The sequence below is a fragment of the Ruditapes philippinarum genome, unplaced genomic scaffold (genome assembly GCF_026571515.1).
Source record: "Ruditapes philippinarum isolate M1 unplaced genomic scaffold, ASM2657151v2 ctg10780_1_1_1_1, whole genome shotgun sequence".
In the NCBI taxonomy this organism is placed as follows: domain Eukaryota; kingdom Metazoa; phylum Mollusca; class Bivalvia; order Venerida; family Veneridae; genus Ruditapes; species Ruditapes philippinarum.
In genome coordinates, this window is record NW_026853225.1 from 4,980 (window position 1) to 27,480 (window position 22,501).

A 22,501-nucleotide genomic window follows, 5' to 3' on the forward strand; every position below is an offset into this window, starting at 1 on the left:
TGTTTCTACCTTTATTTCAGTTCTTATCATTTTCTCTAAAAGCTGTTCTTCGTATGCAAATTTAGAGCAAACAGGCTCTCTTGCCTCAGAAAAATTATAACTATATATTCCAACGACAATAACAAATAAAAAAAGCAGTGAGAACCTCATTTTCATGAGGACTGTTGAAAAATAGAGTTTGAGAAAGTCTGTGAATCATACTCGCTGAGAGAAACAATTGTATTTATACAAGGGAATCTACGTTGTTACTTGAGTATGAGGCCCGTAATATACATGTATTTTTAGTATAGTGGTTTAGCAGAAATGCACTGAAATACGGTTTTGAAGGATATCCCTTAGAAACAGTTTGAGGGTAACAGACTGAATTTTTCTACATAAATCGCTCCTCCCAAATGAGAATTAAGTGACAGCATTATTAGAAACAAATCAGCATGTTTCTAAGGGATATCCTTCGATACCGTATTTCAATACATACAGCTCATGCCAAGATCTTATAGAATAATCTATTGTAATAAAGAAAGTGATGTGTTGTCCTTTAATACCGACTGTTTCATCATACGTGAATTTGAAATAATTATTCTTTAGTATTGTCACAAAAGTCATGTAAAGGTGATATTTCTCTAGAAAAAAAGATGAAAAATGATAGACTCGCTTTGATCAAGACACTGATAGGTACAACCACTCATGACATCCGCTGGGACCTGCTAAAGCAGTATTCGTTTTGCCAAACCATTGAGTATTATAATCAATTATCCTGAATGTCCATACAATAACAATGCGATCAATTGTATTATGTAAGACTAAGGCAGTTGCCCATCAAGTTAACGGAAGATTGGCCATTTAAACAGATACTAGCTTGCCAAGAGCTACCAACAAAGATATTTGAAGTATCCGTAATATTTAAACACGGTTACTTAACACAAACTGTTGATATAATAACTACCTTATTAGAAACGATTAATTGTTATCTTTAAACTTCGATTAAAGCCGTTGCTATCAATAGATAGAAATAACTAATAAGAAATATCTAATAATATAGAAAGAGAGAGAAAAATAGATGAAACTTTAACTAAAACAAAATAATAATAAAATAGAGAAAATAAGAATCCCTAAAGAAAGCCCAACACAGTAAAATTGCAAATGTTGCAGGCTCGGTTTGATTGAACATGTTCATGGACGATACTGTAAAGTGCAAACTACCGTCCACGCCCATAAGCACCGGCTTAAGCAGAATTCAACATTTAACATGAACTGGTACAATTTTGAATTTTGAAACATCCGCATATGTATTCATATGGCGATTATAACGTTACATTCCGTTAACAACACTAAAGGCTGACTGAAATATTTGATTTCAAATGTTTTAAGATAATCATAAATTTAGTAACGAACAAGAATATCATGAGAATTGCTAAAACCATAGGTAACTAAACTAAGTTGTGACTTGAAAACATTAACAATCCCTCCTACCGAACCTAATTCTATAAAGAAAAAATAGACATACATATTATTATTGAGAGGATAACATTATAATTCTTATCTTATTATTTATTGTTTTATATTAAGCATTTGGGCGTATATTTTATGAAACTATCTTTACATCGGACACGTAGGTGATAAATTTGCTCGCATTTCATGCAAATCGTGATGAAAAAATATAACAACAAGGGGGTTGGGCTGAACCCAACCCCCCCTGCAATTTTTTAAAAATTGATAAGAAACCAAAAAAAGGAAAAATTTATTTATTCCCAAATACATTTCCGGGAAATTTAAAAGGTATTTTTTTCCCGGATGAATTGATATTTAAAAAATAATGGAAAACCCCTTTTTTTATTTTGAAATTTTGAAAATTTGGGGGGTAGGCATTTATTTTCAAGATATTTTTACATTAAGTTCAGGCACAAGGGGAAACTTTGTTCAAAATTTCAATTTTAACATTTTTTTAAATTTTTCCCCCAAAAGACACAGAAGATAAAACTAATGTCCCCCATTTTTTGAAAAAAATTTTTCAGGGGAAAATTTATTTAAAATTTTTTAAATTTAAAATTTTCATATGTAATGCAATGAAAACACAACTATGTGTGAAAAAAAAACACAGAACAACTTTCATATATCATTTCGTTTTCAAAAATGTTTAACAAGTAATGCTAGTAGGAAAAATTATAGTATTGAATAATTGGACATCGTTGCATTTGGACCTTATGAATTCTGAAAACAAAAACATACTTAGGCATATACGTCTGTAAAGCATTTATCATAAGAAATAAGGTAGTATGACGAAAGTTTGTGAGAGTATCCTTACTGTCCATTCATTTAAAGGTCCTACATTAGATCAAGACTTTAGTTTTGCAGTTTGAGGAAACATTCTACATTTAATAACGCAATGATTCATGTCCGAACTATTTCCTTTTGTTTTACTACGATTAAGATGAATGTGTTTTTGTTGTTTTTGTTTTTATTTTTTGTGTGTTTCTTTCTTTCTTTTCTCGTTTCAATATCCTTAATATATTGTCCTATCTGTTTGGTAAAGTGAGAAGTCGTGTTAGAATGTTAATAGATAGATAATGATAGAAAATTACAAATTATACTATTAATTACATATTGCTTTAATTTAAAATCAACAGTTTATAGTGTTATTTGAAACATAAGATTTACACTTTTATCAACCATGAACTTGAAATATAAGCTAGTTTATGCTTCAATTTCAACTTTGATTAAGACTGCTGTGAACTATGGATCATAAAAAATTACAAGCTCGTTATCACAGGGATTTCAAGAATAATGTTATGAAGAAACAGGTCGTTATAAAGCTTTAGTTTTGTAACTTTCTCATTCAAAGCATCGATAAACAAATGCTATCAACACTACTGTGCTGTTTCTGTTTATATTTTTCTATATGCATGGACATTATTGGCCGTGTTGCACAGGTGCAAACCCGGAATATAGTATAGTGAAAGGAGGGTTAAGGGCAGGGAAAATGTTTCGAAACAGCAACTACTTTCACAGCCTCTTGATATTTGGTATACACCATTCACACGTGGTCCAATACCGTGGGATTTGATTTCAGGTATGTCGCTCATCCACTTCCTGTTTGCCGACTTGGTGAAATTTTCGACATTAATGGTCAATGGTAAGAAATTTTCGTAACATATTTTTCAGCCACTACTTATCACAGCCTATGGATTTTGGTATACAGCAATAATACGTGGTTTCATACGTGAAATTCGATATTAGTTCTGTCGCTTACCTACTCCTTGTTTACCGACTTAGTTAAATTTACGACATTTTCTTAACAGTTTTCTCAACAACTACGTATCACAGCCTCTTAATATTTTGTAATACAGCATTGACACGTGATCCCATACCGTGGGATCCTTGATTTGATTTCAGGTCTGTCAATCATCCACATCCTGTTTACCGACTTAGTTAAATTTTCGATATCAATGGTCAATGGAAGAATTTTTTAAGAACATCTTTGGTATACAAACGCAACCCGGCATTTTCTGTCCTTGACCTATTTCCTTACCGCTTAGCATAATGTAAAGCGACATACTGAAGTTTTACCATTGACCACTTTTCAATGTCTGAGGTAAACATTAATTTAAATGTATTCTGTGTTCATCGTTGGGTAAAATAGTTTTATTGCAGAAATTTATTGAAATCTATAAAAGTCTAACTGAATGTCTTATTTAAAATAAAATAAGATACAAACTTTGTTTGAGAATCTGCGTCAAGTTAAGATGGTCCCTTCTGCCTTCATAGCATAACATATCTACTTTGTGTGAAGTAAAACATGTTATTTAAAGTTATTTTACATTTACAAAAAGACCGTGTAATTATCAATATTTTCTAACATCAAATCTGAGCAAAGTATATCTTTAAGCTTATGGGTAATGTTGTAAACAAAAGTTTTATTGGAATGTATAGTAAATAATTCTAACACGATCAGCATTTTTCCTTCTGAACACAAAATGTGTATGAAATATGCAATAAAATCACTGTTCATCTCTATGGTGGCTGATTTGTGCCATTCGTGTTTTCGCCCGCGCCCCCGCCATTTTTAATTTGTTAATTCTGGCTTGGCGGGGTCGCGGGACGAAAACACGCTAATTAGCGGGGGCGCAGGGCGAAGTTTTATTTTATTAAACGCCGCCCCGCCGTTTTATTTCTTAATTCTCGCTCCGCGCCCTCGCGGGACGAAGTTTTATTTGTTAAACTTCGTCGCGCTCCCCCGCTTATTAGCGTGTTTTCGCTCGGCGACCCCGCCATTTAAACTTGTTATTTCTCGACTTTTCGCTTGGCGGGGTCGCGGGACGAAAACACGCTAATTAGCGGGGGCGCAGGGCGAAGTTTTATTTCATCTAACTTCGCCCCGCGCCCCCGTCGTTTTATTTCTTAATTCTCGCTCCGCGCCCTCGCGGGGCGAAGTTTTATTTATTAAACTTCGCCGCGCACACCCGCTTATTAGCGTGTTTTCGCTCCGCGATCCCGCCATTTTAACTTGTTAATTCTTGACTTTTCGCTTGGCGGGGTCGCGGGACAAAAACACAAATGGCACAAATCAGCCACCATAATATTTAGACATGTCACTTAAATATTAATGATACGAATCGCTGAAAATAAATACGGAACATCAGGTACATTTAGCTGATACCAGGTACGGCATTATTAAAAGGTCTTTTCCGTGCTTCTAAAGCGTTCGCCATATATTTAAATTTAATTGTTTTTGTCTCAAAGAAAACAAAGAACCACAAAAGGTGTTAATGTCGACACAAAGTCTTGAATTCTTATAATTTAGTTTGATATTAGTAACGGTAATTAAAAAATGTTCTCAAAATATATGACAGATAATTTTTATTAAGGTCATATATTACCAAACTTTTTTGAACTAAAAGACTGTATACTGCAACGGAAAAACATATGCAATACTGAGTGGTGATAACGATATTTTTATCACGACTTTTTTGTAAATTTCTAAACGTCACTTGACGTCACTAAGTGTTGGTAATCTTTCATATTAACATTGAGGTCAATAACGTCGTTTAATGTTAATTAGTTCATGATCTTCCTGGTATTGTGAAACCGGTAGAGGTAAAATATAATTCAAGAATTTCAATTGTAAGTTTGATATTACAATTTTTCTCTGGTATATAAAAACGTTAGGACGATCCAAGAATTTGTTGAATTTTCATATAGTGTCATTATTATTTGTCGCACTACAATGAAACTTTTAATGAACATCAATTTATCCTTCTCTTCGCAAGCGTGCATTTGCGAAACTTACATATTTATTTTACACGCATTGGCAGTTCTGGATCATGTTTTCCTTTTTTTAACTGAGTAGCATTTTGTTTTGAGTGCATTGTATCTAGCGAATATCTCCGCGTAAACGACAATTCACAAAAATATGTCCAGAAATTTAAAAAATCATGACAACTGTAGATGAATGTATGTCATTATTTATTAATGATACATGCATTCAATATTTATGACTTGAACAATTTGTATCAATATAAACATTAATTTGCAACTTAAATGTTGCCTATTTTCTACCACAATAAATAAAAAAGTTAGACGTATTATTATACAATTTAATATATTCAACGTATTATTGTCTGGAACCTTTTTTAAAAAATAATGGATCTGAAAAGATGATTCTTGTTAAAAGTGTTTAGCTGTTATACCAAAACAAGTATTCTTACTTTATAACAGGGATATAAGGACACAGCCTGCATGAACATTTATTTCATTTAGTTTATATACAATGTTTATAACTTACAAAACAAATATCATAAGGGTGATGTTGATATTTTAACAGCAAAAGAAATTCGATTGCTTTTCAAGCGTTCCTAAATGTTGAATATTATAATTCTTCATCTTTAACGTTGTAATGACTACCAAATCGCTCATGAAACTAATCTCTAACCAGTTCGCAATATTCGTGAAGGGCTTTTTGTCTGAGAAATTAATGACCTAGAATTTGGCCGTGAACATTAACAACATATCAATGTGCTTTTCACTGTATTAAGACCACATTGCTTTTATTGAAAATATGAAACAATGTCAGATAGAATTCATATGGTGTAAAGCAGAATGTATCCAGATCCATACTGATTTTCATGAAAATTTTGAAAATGTTCGGTATTGTAAAGTGAACAAAGAAAGTACTTTACAAATCCAAACGGCACCTACAATCCATGTAAATTACCAAAAGTGGCCAAAATATGCAAAACAAAACCGCCCTTACTAACCTAGTCACGCAGTGAAAATATGATGACAAAAACTGCAAAATTAGTAATTTGTCACATATAATATGTCAACTATTTCATGCTTCTTGAGCCCTTTAACTGTTTAAAATGTTAGTATACTTTCACAATTTTGATTTTATTTAAAATATCTCTGCATGCAGCTTTTAATACAAACAGACAAATCATATTCTGAACCTGATGTGTTTATGAGTCTCTTAATCAATTGCAATACTTTACACCAAAATATTAACGTTTTTACATCAGGTGAAATAAGTTCATCAAGGTTGATTTGTTGATTTTTAATTCAGTTATTCACTAGTAGTCCACTAAATGTGTTGAACCTATATCCGCTTTGATTAAAGCTGGCGGTTAGAACCTGACGATGGGATTTGACCCAAATTTTTGATCCTAACTTTACTCTTACTATTGCACCAAAATTATTACAGCCATACGATTCATCACCATAGTTAGCATCTGCTGCAATAACGTTACCTTCCAATACCAGTCCAAGATAGGAATGTTTTCCTTTATAAGCACATGTATGAATAACAAACTGGTACAGTCCTCCAACAGGTGCTGTGAACAATCCCGTAGACGTGTCGTAACCTGTTCCCTCGTTTGTGAATGTCTTCTCGAATATGAGAATCTCATCTGTAGTATCAAGAAGCATGTCTTTCAAGTGATGTGCGTAGAATGCGACTGGAGGTTGTTCGAGTTTTCCTGAGAATAGAAATAATATTTTGCATTTTATATCTAAAATATCTAACTCAAAGGGCCTATGCAAGCAACACAACCTTGTATTTATATTCGGCCAGTATCTGTAGAGTTTAAATAATTAAAAACTAGAATGTGTGAATTTCAACAAAATTATTTGGACGTCTTATGAGAGTTAGAAATGTACATATGGAGTAACATTGTTTGTTATATATTATTGACCATGTGATTTACTAAGATAAAAAATGAGTCAAGTTAGCAAAAATTTAATTTGCTATGATCCGCTGTAGATAAATAAATATCAAACGCAATTGATATACAAAAGGTAACAATACCTTGGAGTTGAATAATTTTCTCTTTTTCAGCCTCGATGCCACTAGTCAGGGTTTTTCTTGTTTCCTCAAATAATGTTTTGAACGATTCTGAAATAAAGTATGAAAATTCTATTCAATCATATCTAACTAAAGTCCAAGGGTATTAAGTTCGTAAGTTTTCTACTAAGGATCCTATCTCTATAGCTGCTATAATTTCGGTATCCCTTGGAAATAAAAAAAGTAAAGCGTGTATCATTTATTATTTTAATGTCATTCATTGCATGCTCTGGTTATTGTTTAAAAACATTTAATGAAAAAGATTATGTGTCATTGTTTGTAGAAACTTGTACATTAAATGTCAATTTTGCATTATTTATAGTTATATTCATTGTATATAGTTTACAGAAAGTTATATATTGCAGAAATATATTGTTTGTACTTTTTTGTCTCGATTTGACTCAAATTAACAAATCAAAATAGTTATTAAGATATACAATGAATGTTCATCTATATAACCAACAATTACAAATTTATACATTATTAGAAACATGCACAAAGTATTAAGTTTATTCCTTATTGTATTTTAACTGTTTCGGTTATTAATAACATGTTAATACATCTCCTGAAAGGGTGCCATTTCGAAGATAGTTCTTTAGTACATTGATTTTAGTACATCATTACGAGAAGAAACAACACCAATTGAACTGTGAAATATAATTGGTCGGGTAGAATAGTAAAATAACAACTTATTTACACAATTATAAAACAATGCAATGAATTAAGCTCAGCAAATAAACGTTAAATACAATATGTAAAAGAGGGGGTGTATACAAAAGCTGTAATTCAGTGTAAAAAGCACGAGAATTTTCCAAGAAATAAATCTCATAAGTTTGGAGCTGTCACGCTAGGGAGGGGGGGGGGAGTTACCCAATTAACATTATATATTTAAAATTCATCGTTTAGCTCCGTTGATTTAGATACCACAAAAATACAATTGTTTATCTTTAACTTAGCATTTAAGAGATTAAATTTGTTGTTAGAAATGTATATTTTATTTGATTTATTTTTTTATACCTTCTCTCCTTTTGATCTCTTCGCCTCTCTTTAACATCTCGTCCGTTATGTTCCCTCTCATATCGGCAAACATGTCCGTAAAATCAGCAACTGTTTGTTTAATGTCACCTAATGTACTGATGATATTATCCTCAGTTTTCTTAATTTCATTCACCATTGTTTCTACCTTAATTTCAGTCCTAATCATTTTCTCTAAAAGCTGTTCTTCGTATGCAAATTTAGAACATACAGGCTCTCTAGCCTCAGAAAAATTATAACTATATATTCCAACGACAATAACAAACACAAATAACATTGAAAATCTCATTTTGAAGAAGACAGTTCCAACATAAAATCTGAGAAGCTTTCTGGATTAAACCCTTTAGCGAAACTGTTTTATTTATTTATAAAAAAAAAACTTGTATGTATGAATATGAGGCCCGTATATGAATATTTTAGCACAACTGCATGGAGATCAAAACTGGAGAAACATTTATAGGTATCATAGTTCATTTGATATTTTATGTCACAATATATTTTCTGAAAAAAATAAAATCTCAAAACTCGGGTCATGTTTGCCCATATGCAATTAACAAAAACAGCCATAATATATTAGTATAGGCAGAATTAAATATTTTTTATTAAAGCGGCCTTCGTCTTTCAGTTTTTGTGAGAAAAAAAAGTTCATTTCAAACTGTACAATACAATTTTGAAGAATTACTGCAAGCTTTTTTAAAGTTTTTGTAACTAGCGAAGCGTAAGAGTATGTGATAAATTGAGACATAACTAAATTGTTCATCTTAGAACATCATAAGTGTATTATATTATTGTTACAATTTACTTTAAATGATTCAAATAATCTATATTGGTTTCTGATGGAGACTATGTTATGCCCGTGTACGAACATCATAATACGTGACCTTTTTTCATTTGTCTTCTATCGGAATACCTCTATTTATATATAGTATGCAGGCTGAATTTACTGTTTATAGCTGCTGATTGGCATATGTTGTTATTTTGCTCGTTTCCATAAGTTTCAAGAACAGTCATGATCATGGTCATTTACTAACTGATTTATTTACACCTCAAATATTTCATTAAAAAGGTAACTGGTTTACTTTTTGTATAAAAGTTCAAACCGACCCCAAGGAATGACTGACAAATGAACTTTAAAAAAAACATTTTGCAATAAAATATTACTAGCTTTATTTCAAACCCTCTTCCAGGACCTTTTAAAATCTGTATGTCTCAAATTTAAATGTTATCTATCCTAATTATCATTTTATTAGTTCGTCATGATTATTGGGCCTAGATGTTCAAGGTATGTTTTTATCTTAACCGCTTTGTTAAGAAATTTGCCATGGTTTCATGGAAAATTCTGTTTAAACATATGGGTTTCAATTATTTAATCGTTATACATAATTCAAGCGTAAATTGTTTTTAGGAAGTTAGGATATAGCCATTTCACAGAATTCCGTACGTTAATTTCACATTGTCATGTGCGAACGGATAACTACGTAATTTTTTTTTACATTAATAGAAAAGTCAAACGTTTGTATGCCGCCGAATGATTTGCATTACAATATAAGTCAAATACATTTTTTTCTATTTCTTAACACCTGTATGTTTTTTTTTTCTTTTGCCTATAAATTGGAAAATTACTTAAAGCTACATTAAATAAATATGTAAAAATATTTTGCCGTCGGCCTAAAAATCAAACATTCTACAGTTTCATTAACCTGTTTAAAAGTCTTGTTATAAATCTCATCAAATATTGTTCATAAATTAGGATTTTAAACGGGAAACCCCACTGTAACACTAAAGTTCGTATACGAATTTTAACATGCAAATGAAGACTATAATGAGCTCGTGCATGCGCTACGTCACATTTTTATACATGCTATCCGGAACACAGCAAATGTGATATTTTCTTGTGGAAACACACTTTAACCGTTTAAGCTTCACGGTGCCTAAAATCTTGGGTTTAGTAAAAGTAAAAATCTCGTAAAAAGATTAAATTTGTATGAAAACATCCGTTACAAGGCGGAAATATACCGTTAAAATAGGACTGCAACTTATAGTCATGATTGTTGGTTTAATATTGATGTACGGATGATCCGAAGGCGGAGTTTCTCATGCAAACAGAAATTGTACTTCCCTTTTCGCCACAATGAGGTTACCTATTTTTATGCTGATAAAACACATGTTGGTTGTCTGGACACCAAAATAAGACCTGGAGTCGATATAAATCCCAATTTATTAATGAAACGTCGCTATTTAGTTTTTTATGAAATTTATCAAATGTAACTTTAAAGACACATTATGCTTTTAAAAGGAATATTGTTTTACCCCTTTAGAAACTACATACATAAATTTGATAGGGTTCGAATTATGTTTTAAGAGTTTGTTATAATTAAAATAAAAGTCAAGAAGAAACTACAATCAAAATAGATGTACTGATGGTCTGGTTATGAGTAACTGTATTTTATACACCCCAATAAGAAAGTTAGATGGTTTTTATATTAACTTAAAAAAGACTTAAAAAGGACTGCAGAGAATGTGATAACTATTGTGAAATTGGCATTAATACGGTTCTCTTACAGTTACAGTTTCGATAATAACGCAACAGGTTGACTAATGTACTGTGACGGATTGTGCACCATGAAACTATAACGGTAAGTTTGGTACAGGTCTACGGAATACCTGGGAAAAAGTCACATGTACCGAGTTCCGGAGAACATCTATTGTTCCAGTGACTTTAAACAAATCGTTCGATAACATTGAATTAAAAAGAAGTTTTTGACGATTATACTGTCGGCGGCACGTGATATAATTACTTACTTCTACTCTGAGAAATAGTCAAGTGAAATCAAAACTGTTGCAGAATGAGAACTAATCGACCCCTTAAATCAAACAATGATTATGAAATCTACATAAATATGAATCTTACAGAATATGAACGTTTATTATATAGCCAGTTTAGAAGCGGTATATTGGCACTTTCAATAGAAACTGGCCGCTAAATACCGGTAGGAGAAATGGTTGAATAGAGGCTATAATGATTTTGACCCTCAAACAACGACTAAGACGAAAAGCATTTCGTCTTATAGTGCACCATATAGATAAAATATATTTCTGAACATAGTTTTCTCTCACAAGACTTTGTTTACCTTGCATACGATTGTAAAAACATTTAATCTGTGAACTTCCTAGAATATTGCTCAAATTTGTTGTAATTGCTTATCTCCACAGACGTTCTTTTATGTTCTGCATTTGAAGCAAATACTATTCACTTATGAAAGACGAACTAAATTTTATACGATATGATTAGAATGTAATGTAATCCAGATGATTTATTTATGTCTTGACTGTAAATTGCCATATGCACTATTTACAATTACTGTGAGAGTTTTATTAACTATAGTTGAAGATACCGTTATCGTTATTTATTCAAGCATATCAAAATACGTGTACCCCTTTGTAATATTAGACAGAAATAACACCTATCCTTCATTCAATTTATTCCATTTAATTTTTGTTATTAGCAAAGTGTAGTATTTTTTTTTAACAGAACATATCTTTATTAACTCAAGTTACATACAATATAACACATGAGTATACATAACAGTAGTGAATATTTGTTAATTTAACATATGACATGGTTTTATTCAATAAATTTCTACACAGTTCAAAAATGTTTTTAAGATATTTCTAAGAGGAAAATTAATTATTATCATTATCATGGGAGAATGAGAGATGAAAAAAGAAAAGAAAAACACAAACAAACAGCTACCAGCTACATGAAATGTGTGTAATAATTAGCGGAATCATTTTACATGAACAACTAGAATCTTTAAAATGAAGACCCTTTTTCTTTCTTTCCCTTTTTTCGATGTCGTGTCTTAAAGATTTTGATATTAATGATTCGGGGACAGCTCAAATGCGATAATATACCACAAAAGAATTGCGAAACATACCCCTTAAACTATAATCAAGAATCATAAATCTTATTTACTAATCGCTCTTCTTAAGTTAGATATATAAAAATGACTTAAATGGTATTTGAAAACAATCTATATTATATATGTAAATACATAATGACGGCATTATATAATGATTTCTGCTGACTTATAGGCCCATTGGACCGGGCGTTATGTTTCTTTTTTCTTGTAGATATGTATTGTAACAGAGATGCATATGTCACGAAGATAAGATATTTACTTACTTATTTACTTACTAATAAATATACAAATTATTTTATAAATAAATGTATTATTACATAAATATATACGGGGTATTGAAAGAGTGTAGGTTCAATACTAAATTGACAAGTTAAAGCGAGCCTCTGTCGAGTATAAAATCATTATTTCAAATAGTTAAAAATATTTAGTAATGAAGCTACACGATTATATATTTCTTTTAAAACACACAGAAAAAAGAAAAGTTCTTTCATTTTTACTCTTGAGGTATATAGGCTTGACATTTAGGCGCGTCTTTACTATGTCTGTATAAAGTAAAGTTAAAAATCAGTAAACTAATTTTAACGTATTTTCATTTATCATGAAGAAATGAAGTCAATTATTGTTATTGATCATACATTATTAAAGGGAAGTAATGCACAAATATTTGTTATGTAAAGTTACATAAGTTATTCCCCTTCATTTGTTTCAATCACTTTTCATTAAAATTTTAGATTTCTTTTTGTGGATTGTAATTGATAGGCATTACCGAATTTCTTAAGTATGAAAGATGTATTGAAGCTAAATAACATAAAGTATGATAAAGATAGACAAATTCTTTGGTATTATCGAGAATGTATTTGAAATGCCTTTTTTAAGTATTTTTCTTGTCTCATTAAAACATTTCTCACATTTTCATAAAACAAAGATATTTTAGTTTTTATATCATGATATGTTCATTGTTGTAAAATCCATACAATATATGATCATGTAAATATATGTATCATGTTACATAGCCACTGTATCAGCCTCTTAAATACCAAGTAGTGTACAATAGTCGCTCGTAGTGAATAAACGTATAAAACACACACTGTTGCTTTCTGGGTTCTCGCCCCCCAGGGACATATAGAAGATATTACAATGTCATGTGTCATTTATGCATTATATTATGGGTTCTCGGCCCGAGAAACATGAAGCCGATATTACAATGTCAATTGGTCATGTGTAATATGATGTTTTTGTATGTGTAATATGGTGATGAGCTTGTTATTCCTAAACCAAGTAATAAAATTTCTGGTTTGTCTGTTATGTTCTGTATAACGCAAACGACCTCACGGCATAATATATGAACAACCGTGAAAACCCATTTTCAATGAGTCGCAAAACTGCCACGGGTATTTGATTATTATTTTAACATAAAAAAAAAGAATATGAAATTCCAAACGATACTTTCAAAAAATGTAAGTGTTCTTCATTATTTCATAATAATTTTCTAACATTGTTTTTGCTGTAAAATTTGCTTATTACATTAAGGTTATTATGAAGACTTATTTGTCATTGCAACAACATCCTGACACACACAAATATCATTGCTTCCTTCCAAAGCTCATTTAAACATTGAATATTTTATATCTAGTTACATTGTAAAATATACTATAACAAACTTTTTGCAGAAAATTATCAGTTGGTGCACAGTGCTTCAAAGTAAGGATTAAGACTTAGTTTATAATATTGATGTTTCTGGGTATCCATCATGTAATAACGCATAAAATTCATCAGATGATATTGTGTGCCAAGAGAAAAAACATACAAAAAGAACAAATGTGTACATGCCATATTTAATTGAAAACGCAACAATATAGTTGTATATGTTTACTGATAAACACAGCAATTTAAGATTGGTTATCAAAATATATTCTTCCTCAGATGAATATTTGTATAAAAATATCAGATATACGATTATCTCATATAATGTCATATAAAAAAGTTGAATGATTGATTCATTCAATTATTGACAAGTACTCCACTGAATGTGTTCATACTATGTGTGCCTTGTCGTAGCCGGCGGTTAGAACTTGACGATGTTGATTTGACCCAAACTTTTTCTCCCGGTTTTACTCTTACTATTGCTCCAACAGTACTACAGGTGTAATAATCCTCATCATAGTTTGAACTTGCTGCAATAACGTTATCTTCCGAACACCAGACCAAATAAAAGCATATTTTGTATCATAAGTAACAAGTATGAACAATAAACTGGTACAGTCCTCCATCGGGCGCAGTAAAAATCCCAGTAGAAGTATCGTAACCTGTTCCCTCGTTTATCACACTTTTCGTAAATATAACAATCTCATTTGTAGTATCAAGAACCAAATCTTTCACGTGATGTGCATGGAAAGCGATCGGGGGTCGTTCGAGGTTTCCTGAGTATAGAAAATAGTAAAGTAAGTACATGTTTCTTACAATTGTTTCGTTATGATTTAATATTTGTTTGTATATCTGGTTATTAAGAATTTTAATGCTTATCAATCGTCGATGGTTAAATATAAAGAATAGCAAGACTTCCTGATTTTAATTTGGAATTCAATAAGCGTGTGGGAAATATCTTAAGAATATCTGTGTAAAACATGATATTTTTAGAGCTATAATACAAACACTTTTGCCAATAAAAGATGATCTGAATTCAAAACTAGAATATATACCCGTAATTGAATCGGTTTAAGGATGATTTGCAGTACTAGTTGATAGTAACAGAAACATGCTAGTTGAACAAGTTCTTAATATTTTAAACTGATTATTGATGTATTATTAGAACGTGAATGCACTTTAAAACAACCAATTGAATATCATAATTATAATCAATTCTTACACGACCCTCATTTTTCCCTATTTAACATAGAAGAACCGAAAGTGTGTGTAATTATGCAACAGAAGCACAGTTTGACGTTCTGTATTTAGACATGTGACGTAATCATTATACACGTGACATAACCACCAAAAATCCAACGCGCTGAAAATAAGTACGGAAACAAATGAGGCGCAATGTTGCCTAATATCAGGTACGGCAGCATTTATTTGATGATGTCGTGTTAGAATCGAAATAATATATCCCAAACAGTGATTTTATCGCTTGATAACATCACTGTTTGTCGTTCGGATGCGCATCATTATATCACTCGGGCAACGCCCTCGTGATATAATTCCTCACATCCGAACTTCAAACAGTGATGTTATTGAGCGATAAAATCACTGTTTGGGATTTATTTTGTTAAATAAAATTTATGAATCACAGTTTTGGAAAATTATCATCACTTGTAAGAGAAATGGGAAAACTACCCTGAAGTTGAGTAAGTTCTTCTTTTTTAGCTTCCATGTCACTCGTGAGGTTGGTTTTTGTCTCATCAAATAAGTTCTTGAAGGATCCTGTAAAAGTAATATCAAAGTACAATTACTAACGGTTATCAAATTTCAATAAGTATTATATGTGTTATTATGTGTACATATGAACTGTTTGCAGAAAGTCTTGCTGACGCACCAACTAGATTGATAATACGAAACTTAAATCGAAATATATTTTTACATAGACACTTGTGTTACTTTTGAGGAAGCAAAACAACATGCATTCTAACATTGTTTTTATTTTCCTTGCTCTCCTTCTATAAAAAAATTTCATTTTTTTGTCATGAATTTTTATTGGCTAACGTGGTAGCCATTTTCTGACGTAGAATATAATATAAAGGGAATAAAATATTCATATTAAAGGATTATATATGTAAAATAAAGATGAGGAAATGTATTCAAAATGAGAAGTTATACAAGTAATTAGATATGTTTAACGATGATAGGAAGGACTAGTCTATAGTAACAGCAACAGGTTAGTCAAATATAACATATTTAAACTGATAATTGATAAAATATTGTACGTGAATAAACTTCAAAAGATCCAACTAAATCATAAAACCAACTGAATCATAAAATGAAAACAAAATTTGGGAAACAATCATCACATAGAAGAGAAATGCGAAACAATACCTTGTAGTTGAGTAAGTTCTTCTCTTTTAGCTTCCATGTCACTCGTGAGGTTTGTTCTTGTCTCCTCAAACAATTTCTTGAAGGAGTCTGTAAAAGTATCAAAGTTAAATTATTAACAGTAACCAAAGTTCAATAAGTATTTTTTATGTTAGTATGTTTGCATATGAACTGTCAGCAGAAAGTAATAAATATTTTGATTTTCCTCGGTCACATGCTATAATAAAATTTCAATGTTCTTTTGGCTGATAAAATAGCCATTTCATAACGTTATTCAATATAGAATAAATGTAATAAAAATCAGGGAATATGTTCCCTATTAAGAAAAATCAATGTGACGAGTTTCCTTCATGGAAATTTGTTTGTTTTGGTATATTCGTATTAACATAAATGTTCACTGTTATTCATGTTTTGTATAGACCAGAAGTATACAAACAAACAAACATGAACATCGCAAACATAATTGAAAATACAGCAGTGTTCTTTGGTGCAACAAATAGAAAGAACTAAAGATAAACACACGTCAGAAAAGGGCAGAACGGCAACAATTAACTGATGTATTTTTTTTATAAATTTTATACATGTTTATGCTCGTACAAGCAAATTGTTTAGCAAGATCTTGTTAATTATCAATCAATATTATAAAAAAAAAATAATGTCCATATAAAAATTACTTTTTTAATGTTGTTATATTTATACATGATTTCGTTTTCACTTGCTTTTACTTTTTATTGATTTATGTTTATAATATTGTTTTTATATGTTTCGTTTCGAAATGAGACGGGTTAAGAAAACTTATAATAGAACATAAGTTTGCGGCAATAACATTTATGCCATATTCTACTGTCTATAAACATACACATTTTAGGTAAATTTAAAGTAACCGATGTATAAAATTAATTGTCTTTAACAGCTAATGTTTCTTTAAATTTCATATGTTCATATGTTCCACGCATTCATCATATAACAAATTTTCTCATTTCAGTTTGCATAAAGCAATACGAACTATTAAGTTATATTGATTCAGCCTTCAAACAACAAACATTTGTAAATTATATGCTAAATATATGTCATTTTCGCATTACATCAGAAATATTTCAATATACATGTATCAATTTTCTAATAATGTAGATCTGGTGTTTATATTTTACCTTCTCTCCTTTTTATCTCGTCACTTTTCTTTAACATGTCGTCTGTTATGTTCTCCTTCATGTCTGAAAACATGCCCGTAAAATCTGAAACTGCTCGTTTAATGTCGCCCAATGTACTGATAACTTTATCCTCGGTATTCTTAATTTCATTCACCATTGTTTCTACCTTAATTTCAGTTCTTATCATTTTCTCTAAAAGCTGTTCTTCGTATGCAAATTTAGAACACACGGGCTCTCTTGCCTCAGAGAAATTATAACTATATATTCCAACGAAAATAATAAACACAAATAACAGTGAGAACCTCATTTTCATTAGTAAAGTTGCAACAAACTCTGAGAAGCTTTCAGGATTGAACCATGTGAGAGAAACTGCTGTATTTATTCAAAGAAAATATGTCAGTTTGAAAATGAGGCCCGTATATCAAAAGGCATTCTGAAGAGGAACAGAATATCACTACTCGAGTCAAACAGTACACGGACTTTTATGCATTAAAAGAAAAAAAAAACAGGCATAATAAATTTTCCTTATTGTGTAGGCGTAATTTGTTTAAAACAATGCTGAGTTGATACTGCGATCTTTTTTGTATTATATTGCAACCGTTCATGTTTTGACTATAATAGACCATTTCTCTTATTTTATTTATTGTACATGATTATACAATAAGTATGACATGCGACCATTGTTACACATTAGTAGCTACTGAAAACTTGTGGTTGAGTCTTTACGCCCATTTGCTGAAGTATCTGATTTGTTCCCGTTGTTGTTCGTATAAATTTCTTGACAAAATATATAGCTATCATGAAACGATCTTTTTCATCTGTTTAGCAACCCTACCAGACATGGCCTTAGGAGCATATTTATGACACGAAAAAAAACCTACTTGGCTTGATCATATTATGTTTTTCCAACCAGTTTGCTCGATCATTAAGATATATCAATTGTATTATATATATATGTATTGTATATATGGTATTGATCAAGCCCTGTTTATTTGGCCAAACATCATTCGTCAATTATATTTTTGACAAAACAATTTTATTTTAAAGCATTTCACGTTTGAATTATTTGAACCTATTGGTACAATACAATTTTGAACAATTAATATTGCTAGATTCTTAAAGGTTTTGTAGCCATATAAAACTTAAATACCTTTTGGCAATAAGCTTTGCATTATTGCAAATTCCTCAGTCCGGACCTTATGTTTAAAAGAAACAGTGAACATATGTCTGTTAAATGTTATCTACGCTAATTATCAGTATTTTGTTAGTTCAGTAAGATAATAAGGCTTATATTTTCAAGTTAATATCTGCATCTTAAACGCGATAATAAATAATTATGAATGATTAATTGGTGTTAAGTTGTGTTTAAAGATTTTGCTACAAGGAAAATCAATGCATTAAACAGATGGCAAGGTTATTAGATTTCAATTTCTTAATCATTGTATAGAATTTTAGCGTTAAGATTATGAACAGCTGTAAAAATAGCCAGTTCAAAGAAGTTCGAGCGTCAATTTCGTGATATGCGAACTTCTATACGTAGTCGGATTAGTACGTTCATATTTATTTAACCTTTTATTTTCGGTTTAAAGGTTTGTATATTATGTGTATAAATAAAAGAGTAATACGTTTGAGCGCATCAAAATATGAGTCATTTACAATTTTTCTGTTTTTGCTACACGTGCGTGTTTTTGTTTCTTTTGCATTAAATGTCGTTACCAAGGCAACATGCCGGAAACCTTATAACGTTCAATTAGGATACACAAGTTCAAATTTGCCCTACTTGGTCGAATTACTGTGCATTTGCATTTAAACATCTTATTATCAATTTATGATGTGTTTAGTGTCAAGCATAAATACATTATGGACATTTGATAAACTTGTTTGACTGCATTGTTCAAGCACTTGTGTGTCACCATGTGAATATTTTCTGCTACAGGGTGGGAATCGCATTTCGCAACCGGAAAACGTGGTTTCGGGAAGAAATGATATATTTGAATCATAGCTTGAAGCTACAGGTTTAATTGTTCATTAACACTGTCGTGTCCTTACTAAACATCTAAAAATACATAGTAGTCTTTTGTGTAAGATATTCTATTTCCGTAAAATGAAGACGTATACGCAATCTCAAATCAAACATCAAATGATGTAATAATATGTAGTCATAATGGACTGTATTAACAAAAGCTTTAATATGTTGTTACTAAAATAAATTGTTAAAATGCTTTTAGGGAGAGAGTTTTATTTTAGCTGTAAGCTTTCTACTAAATCCTGGATACAATTTATGTATTGTAATTTTGTTTGTCAATGTTGAAAAAGAAATATTAAAAATTGTTTCAGCTAAATCAAAAGACCGCTTGTTACACTAACACGCTATGAAATAAGTTAACCGATTAAAAAGAGGGAATTTTTACTGAAGGCCATAAAATACACCCGTCGCTACAGATCAGAGCGGTGTTTAATAAAAAATATTTCATATCAGGATATATTGTGCTCATTAGAAGGATCACAACCCTAACATTTCCGGATTAAGTTTTTAAAATTAAGAATAGTACAATGATGGAGTTATTGTCTGAATATATAACTTTGTTGGGGAATGCGTTTATTGAACGCCACCATTTCTTGTTCATCTTGTAAATGAAACCTTATCCTCATTCGTAAAGTTGCGATTTTAGCAATACCAAGTACTAAATACTAAACATTGATACAAACGTGTTTCGTATATTTCTTCCATTGAAAAATAGGAAAGCTATTGAAGATAAAGATGAAGATATTGGCTAAAAAATTCAATCGTATTATACAATAATAACGAAAAAAAGAAATTTCAAACTTGCATTGGTTAACACTTTTTATGCCACCGCAGCATCTGCGATGCGGTGGCATATAGCGATTCACCTGTGTGTGTGTGCGTGTGTGTGTGTGTTTGTTTGTTTGTTTGTGTGTGTGTGTGTTATATAGATTATATAGTGAACTTCAAAAATCTTCTTGTGAAAAACCACTGGTCCAATTTCAACCAAACTTGGCAGGATTGATCCTTGTGTGAAGGGCTTCCAAAGTTGTTCAAAGAACTTCATTCCATGCAGAAATCTGGTTGCCATGGCAACCAAAAGGAATTATAAGAATAAATTTAAAAATCTTCTTGTAAAGACCCAAAAGGCCTAGAGCTTAGATATTTTTGCACAAAGCATTGTCTGGTAGACATCTACCAAGATTGTTCAAATTATAGCCCTGGGGTCAAAATCGGCCCCGCCCTGGGGTCATTGATTTTCACTATATGACATATAGTAAAAACGTAAAATAACCCTCTTGTAAAGACCCAAAAGGCCTAGAGCTTGATATTTTGCATAAGGCATTGTCTGGTAGACCCTTACCAAGATTGTTCAAATGATAGCCCTGGGGTCAAAATCAGCCCCGCCCCGGGGGTCATTGGTTTCACTATATGTACATATAGTAAAAACTTAAAATACCTTCTTGTAAAGACCCAAAGGCCTAGAGTTAGATATTTTGCATAAGGCATTGTCTGGTAGACTTCTACCCAGATTGTTCAAATTATAGCCCTGGGGTCAAAATCGGCCCTGCCCCCGGGGTCATTGGTTTTCCTTAGATGTATAAAGTAAAACTTATAGTAAAAACAATTGACAAATGATAGAGGGTTAGATATATTTGCATGAAACATTGTGTAGTGAACCTCTTGCAAGATTGTTCAAATTATAGCCCTGGGGTCAAAATCGGCCTCACCCCGGGGGTCATTGATTTTCAATATATACATATAGTAAAAAATCTTATTGTCTGAAGGTACAAGGCTTAGAGCTCTAATATTTGTTAAATGATATAATCTATAGGTACTCTACCAAAGTTGTTCAGATTTTGCCTCTAGTGTCAAAATTAGCCCCGCCCCGGGGGCCATAGGTTTTCCTTATATGTATATAGTAAAATTTAAAAATCATCTTCTCTAATATTATTAAGGCTGGAGTTAAGATATTTTGCATGAAACATTGTGTAGTGAACCTCTAGCAAGATTGTACAAATTATAGCCCTGCGGTCAAAAATTGGCTCCACCCCTAGGGGTCATTGATTTTCACTATTACATTATAGTAATAAAAATGTCTTGTCTGAAGGTACTTTAAGGCTTAAGAGATTTTATATTGGGTATGTAATATCATGGGTCCTCTACTAAAGTTGTTTTAAGTATGCCCCTAGAGTTAAAATTGCCCTGCCCCAGAGGCGATAGTTTCCTTATAATGTATAAAGTTAAAATGTTGGGTCGTCCGTGGCCGAGTGGTTAAGGTCGTTGACTTCAAACCACTTGCCCCTCACCGCTGTGGGTTCGAATCCCGACAGGGACTTTGGATTCTTTTCATGTGAGGAAGCTATCCAGCTAGCTTACGGGACGTTGGTGGTTCTACTCAGGTGCCCGTTCGTGCCTGAAATAATGCACGGAGGGCACCTGAGGTCTTCCTCCACCAGTAAAGCTGGAACATCGCGATATGACCTATACTGTGTCGATGTGACGTAAAAACCCAAAACAAACAAAAAAAATAAAGTTAAAACTTGAAAAAATTTCTTCTCTGAATTGACAAAGGCTAGAGGTTAAATATATGGCATGAGACTTTGCGAAGTGAACTTCTACCAAGATTGTTCAAATTATAGCCCTTGGGTCAAAATTGGTTCCGACCCGGGGGTCATTGATTTTCATTATGTACATATAGTAAAAAAAAAAAGTATTTTTGTTTGAAGGTACAAGCATAGAGCTTTGATGTTTGCTATATAATATCATCTATAGGTCCTCTACCAAAGTTGTTCAAATTTTTCCCTTGGTGTCAAAAAATTGGCCCTGCCCAGGGGCAGTGATTCTCATTATGAACACATAGTAAAAACAGAAAAATAAAACAAATGTGTTTCTGAATGGGAGAAAGCTACAGCTTAGATATTTGACTTGAAATGTGTTTTGTGGACCTGTATCAAGATTGTTTGAATAAAACCCTTAGGTCAAAATTTTGCCTTGCCCAAGGGAAAGTGACCTACTTTCTTATCCT

General features: G+C 31.6%; 2 protein-coding genes across 2 annotated transcripts; both read right to left on the reverse strand.

Annotated features, from left to right (window-relative positions):
* Nucleotides 1-6,552: 6,552 nt before the first annotated feature.
* On the reverse strand, nucleotides 6,553-8,697 carry LOC132736168 (uncharacterized). Its single transcript, XM_060723257.1, has 3 exons — nucleotides 8,351-8,697; nucleotides 7,298-7,384; nucleotides 6,553-6,968 (listed from the first exon to the last, which is right to left on the reverse strand). Exons 1-3 carry the CDS (start codon nucleotides 8,655-8,657, stop codon nucleotides 6,553-6,555), a joined length of 810 nt encoding a protein of 269 aa, XP_060579240.1. The 5' UTR covers nucleotides 8,658-8,697.
* A 5,820-nt stretch (nucleotides 8,698-14,517) lies between these two features.
* On the reverse strand, nucleotides 14,518-17,625 carry LOC132736169 (uncharacterized). Its single transcript, XM_060723258.1, has 4 exons — nucleotides 17,469-17,625; nucleotides 16,321-16,407; nucleotides 15,601-15,711; nucleotides 14,518-14,711 (listed from the first exon to the last, which is right to left on the reverse strand). Exons 1-4 carry the CDS (start codon nucleotides 17,623-17,625, stop codon nucleotides 14,518-14,520), a joined length of 549 nt encoding a protein of 182 aa, XP_060579241.1.
* Nucleotides 17,626-22,501: the final 4,876 nt, after the last annotated feature.

Coding starts and splice junctions, on each gene's coding strand:
- LOC132736168 (XM_060723257.1), bottom strand. CDS start 8,657: ATGAGATTTTCAATGTTATTTGTGTTTGTTATTGTCGTTGGAATATAT. Junction 7,385..8,350: donor AGAGATCAAAAGGAGAGAAG/GTATAAAAAAAT, acceptor ACTTTATTTCAG/AATCGTTCAAAACATTATTT. Junction 6,969..7,297: donor GAAAATTATTCAACTCCAAG/GTATTGTTACCT, acceptor TTCTATTCTCAG/GAAAACTCGAACAACCTCCA.
- LOC132736169 (XM_060723258.1), bottom strand. CDS start 17,625: ATGGTGAATGAAATTAAGAATACCGAGGATAAAGTTATCAGTACATTG. Junction 15,712..16,320: donor AGAACTTACTCAACTACAAG/GTATTGTTTCGC, acceptor TTACTTTTACAG/GATCCTTCAAGAACTTATTT. Junction 14,712..15,600: donor TTTTCCCATTTCTCTTACAA/GTGATGATAATT, acceptor TTCTATACTCAG/GAAACCTCGAACGACCCCCG.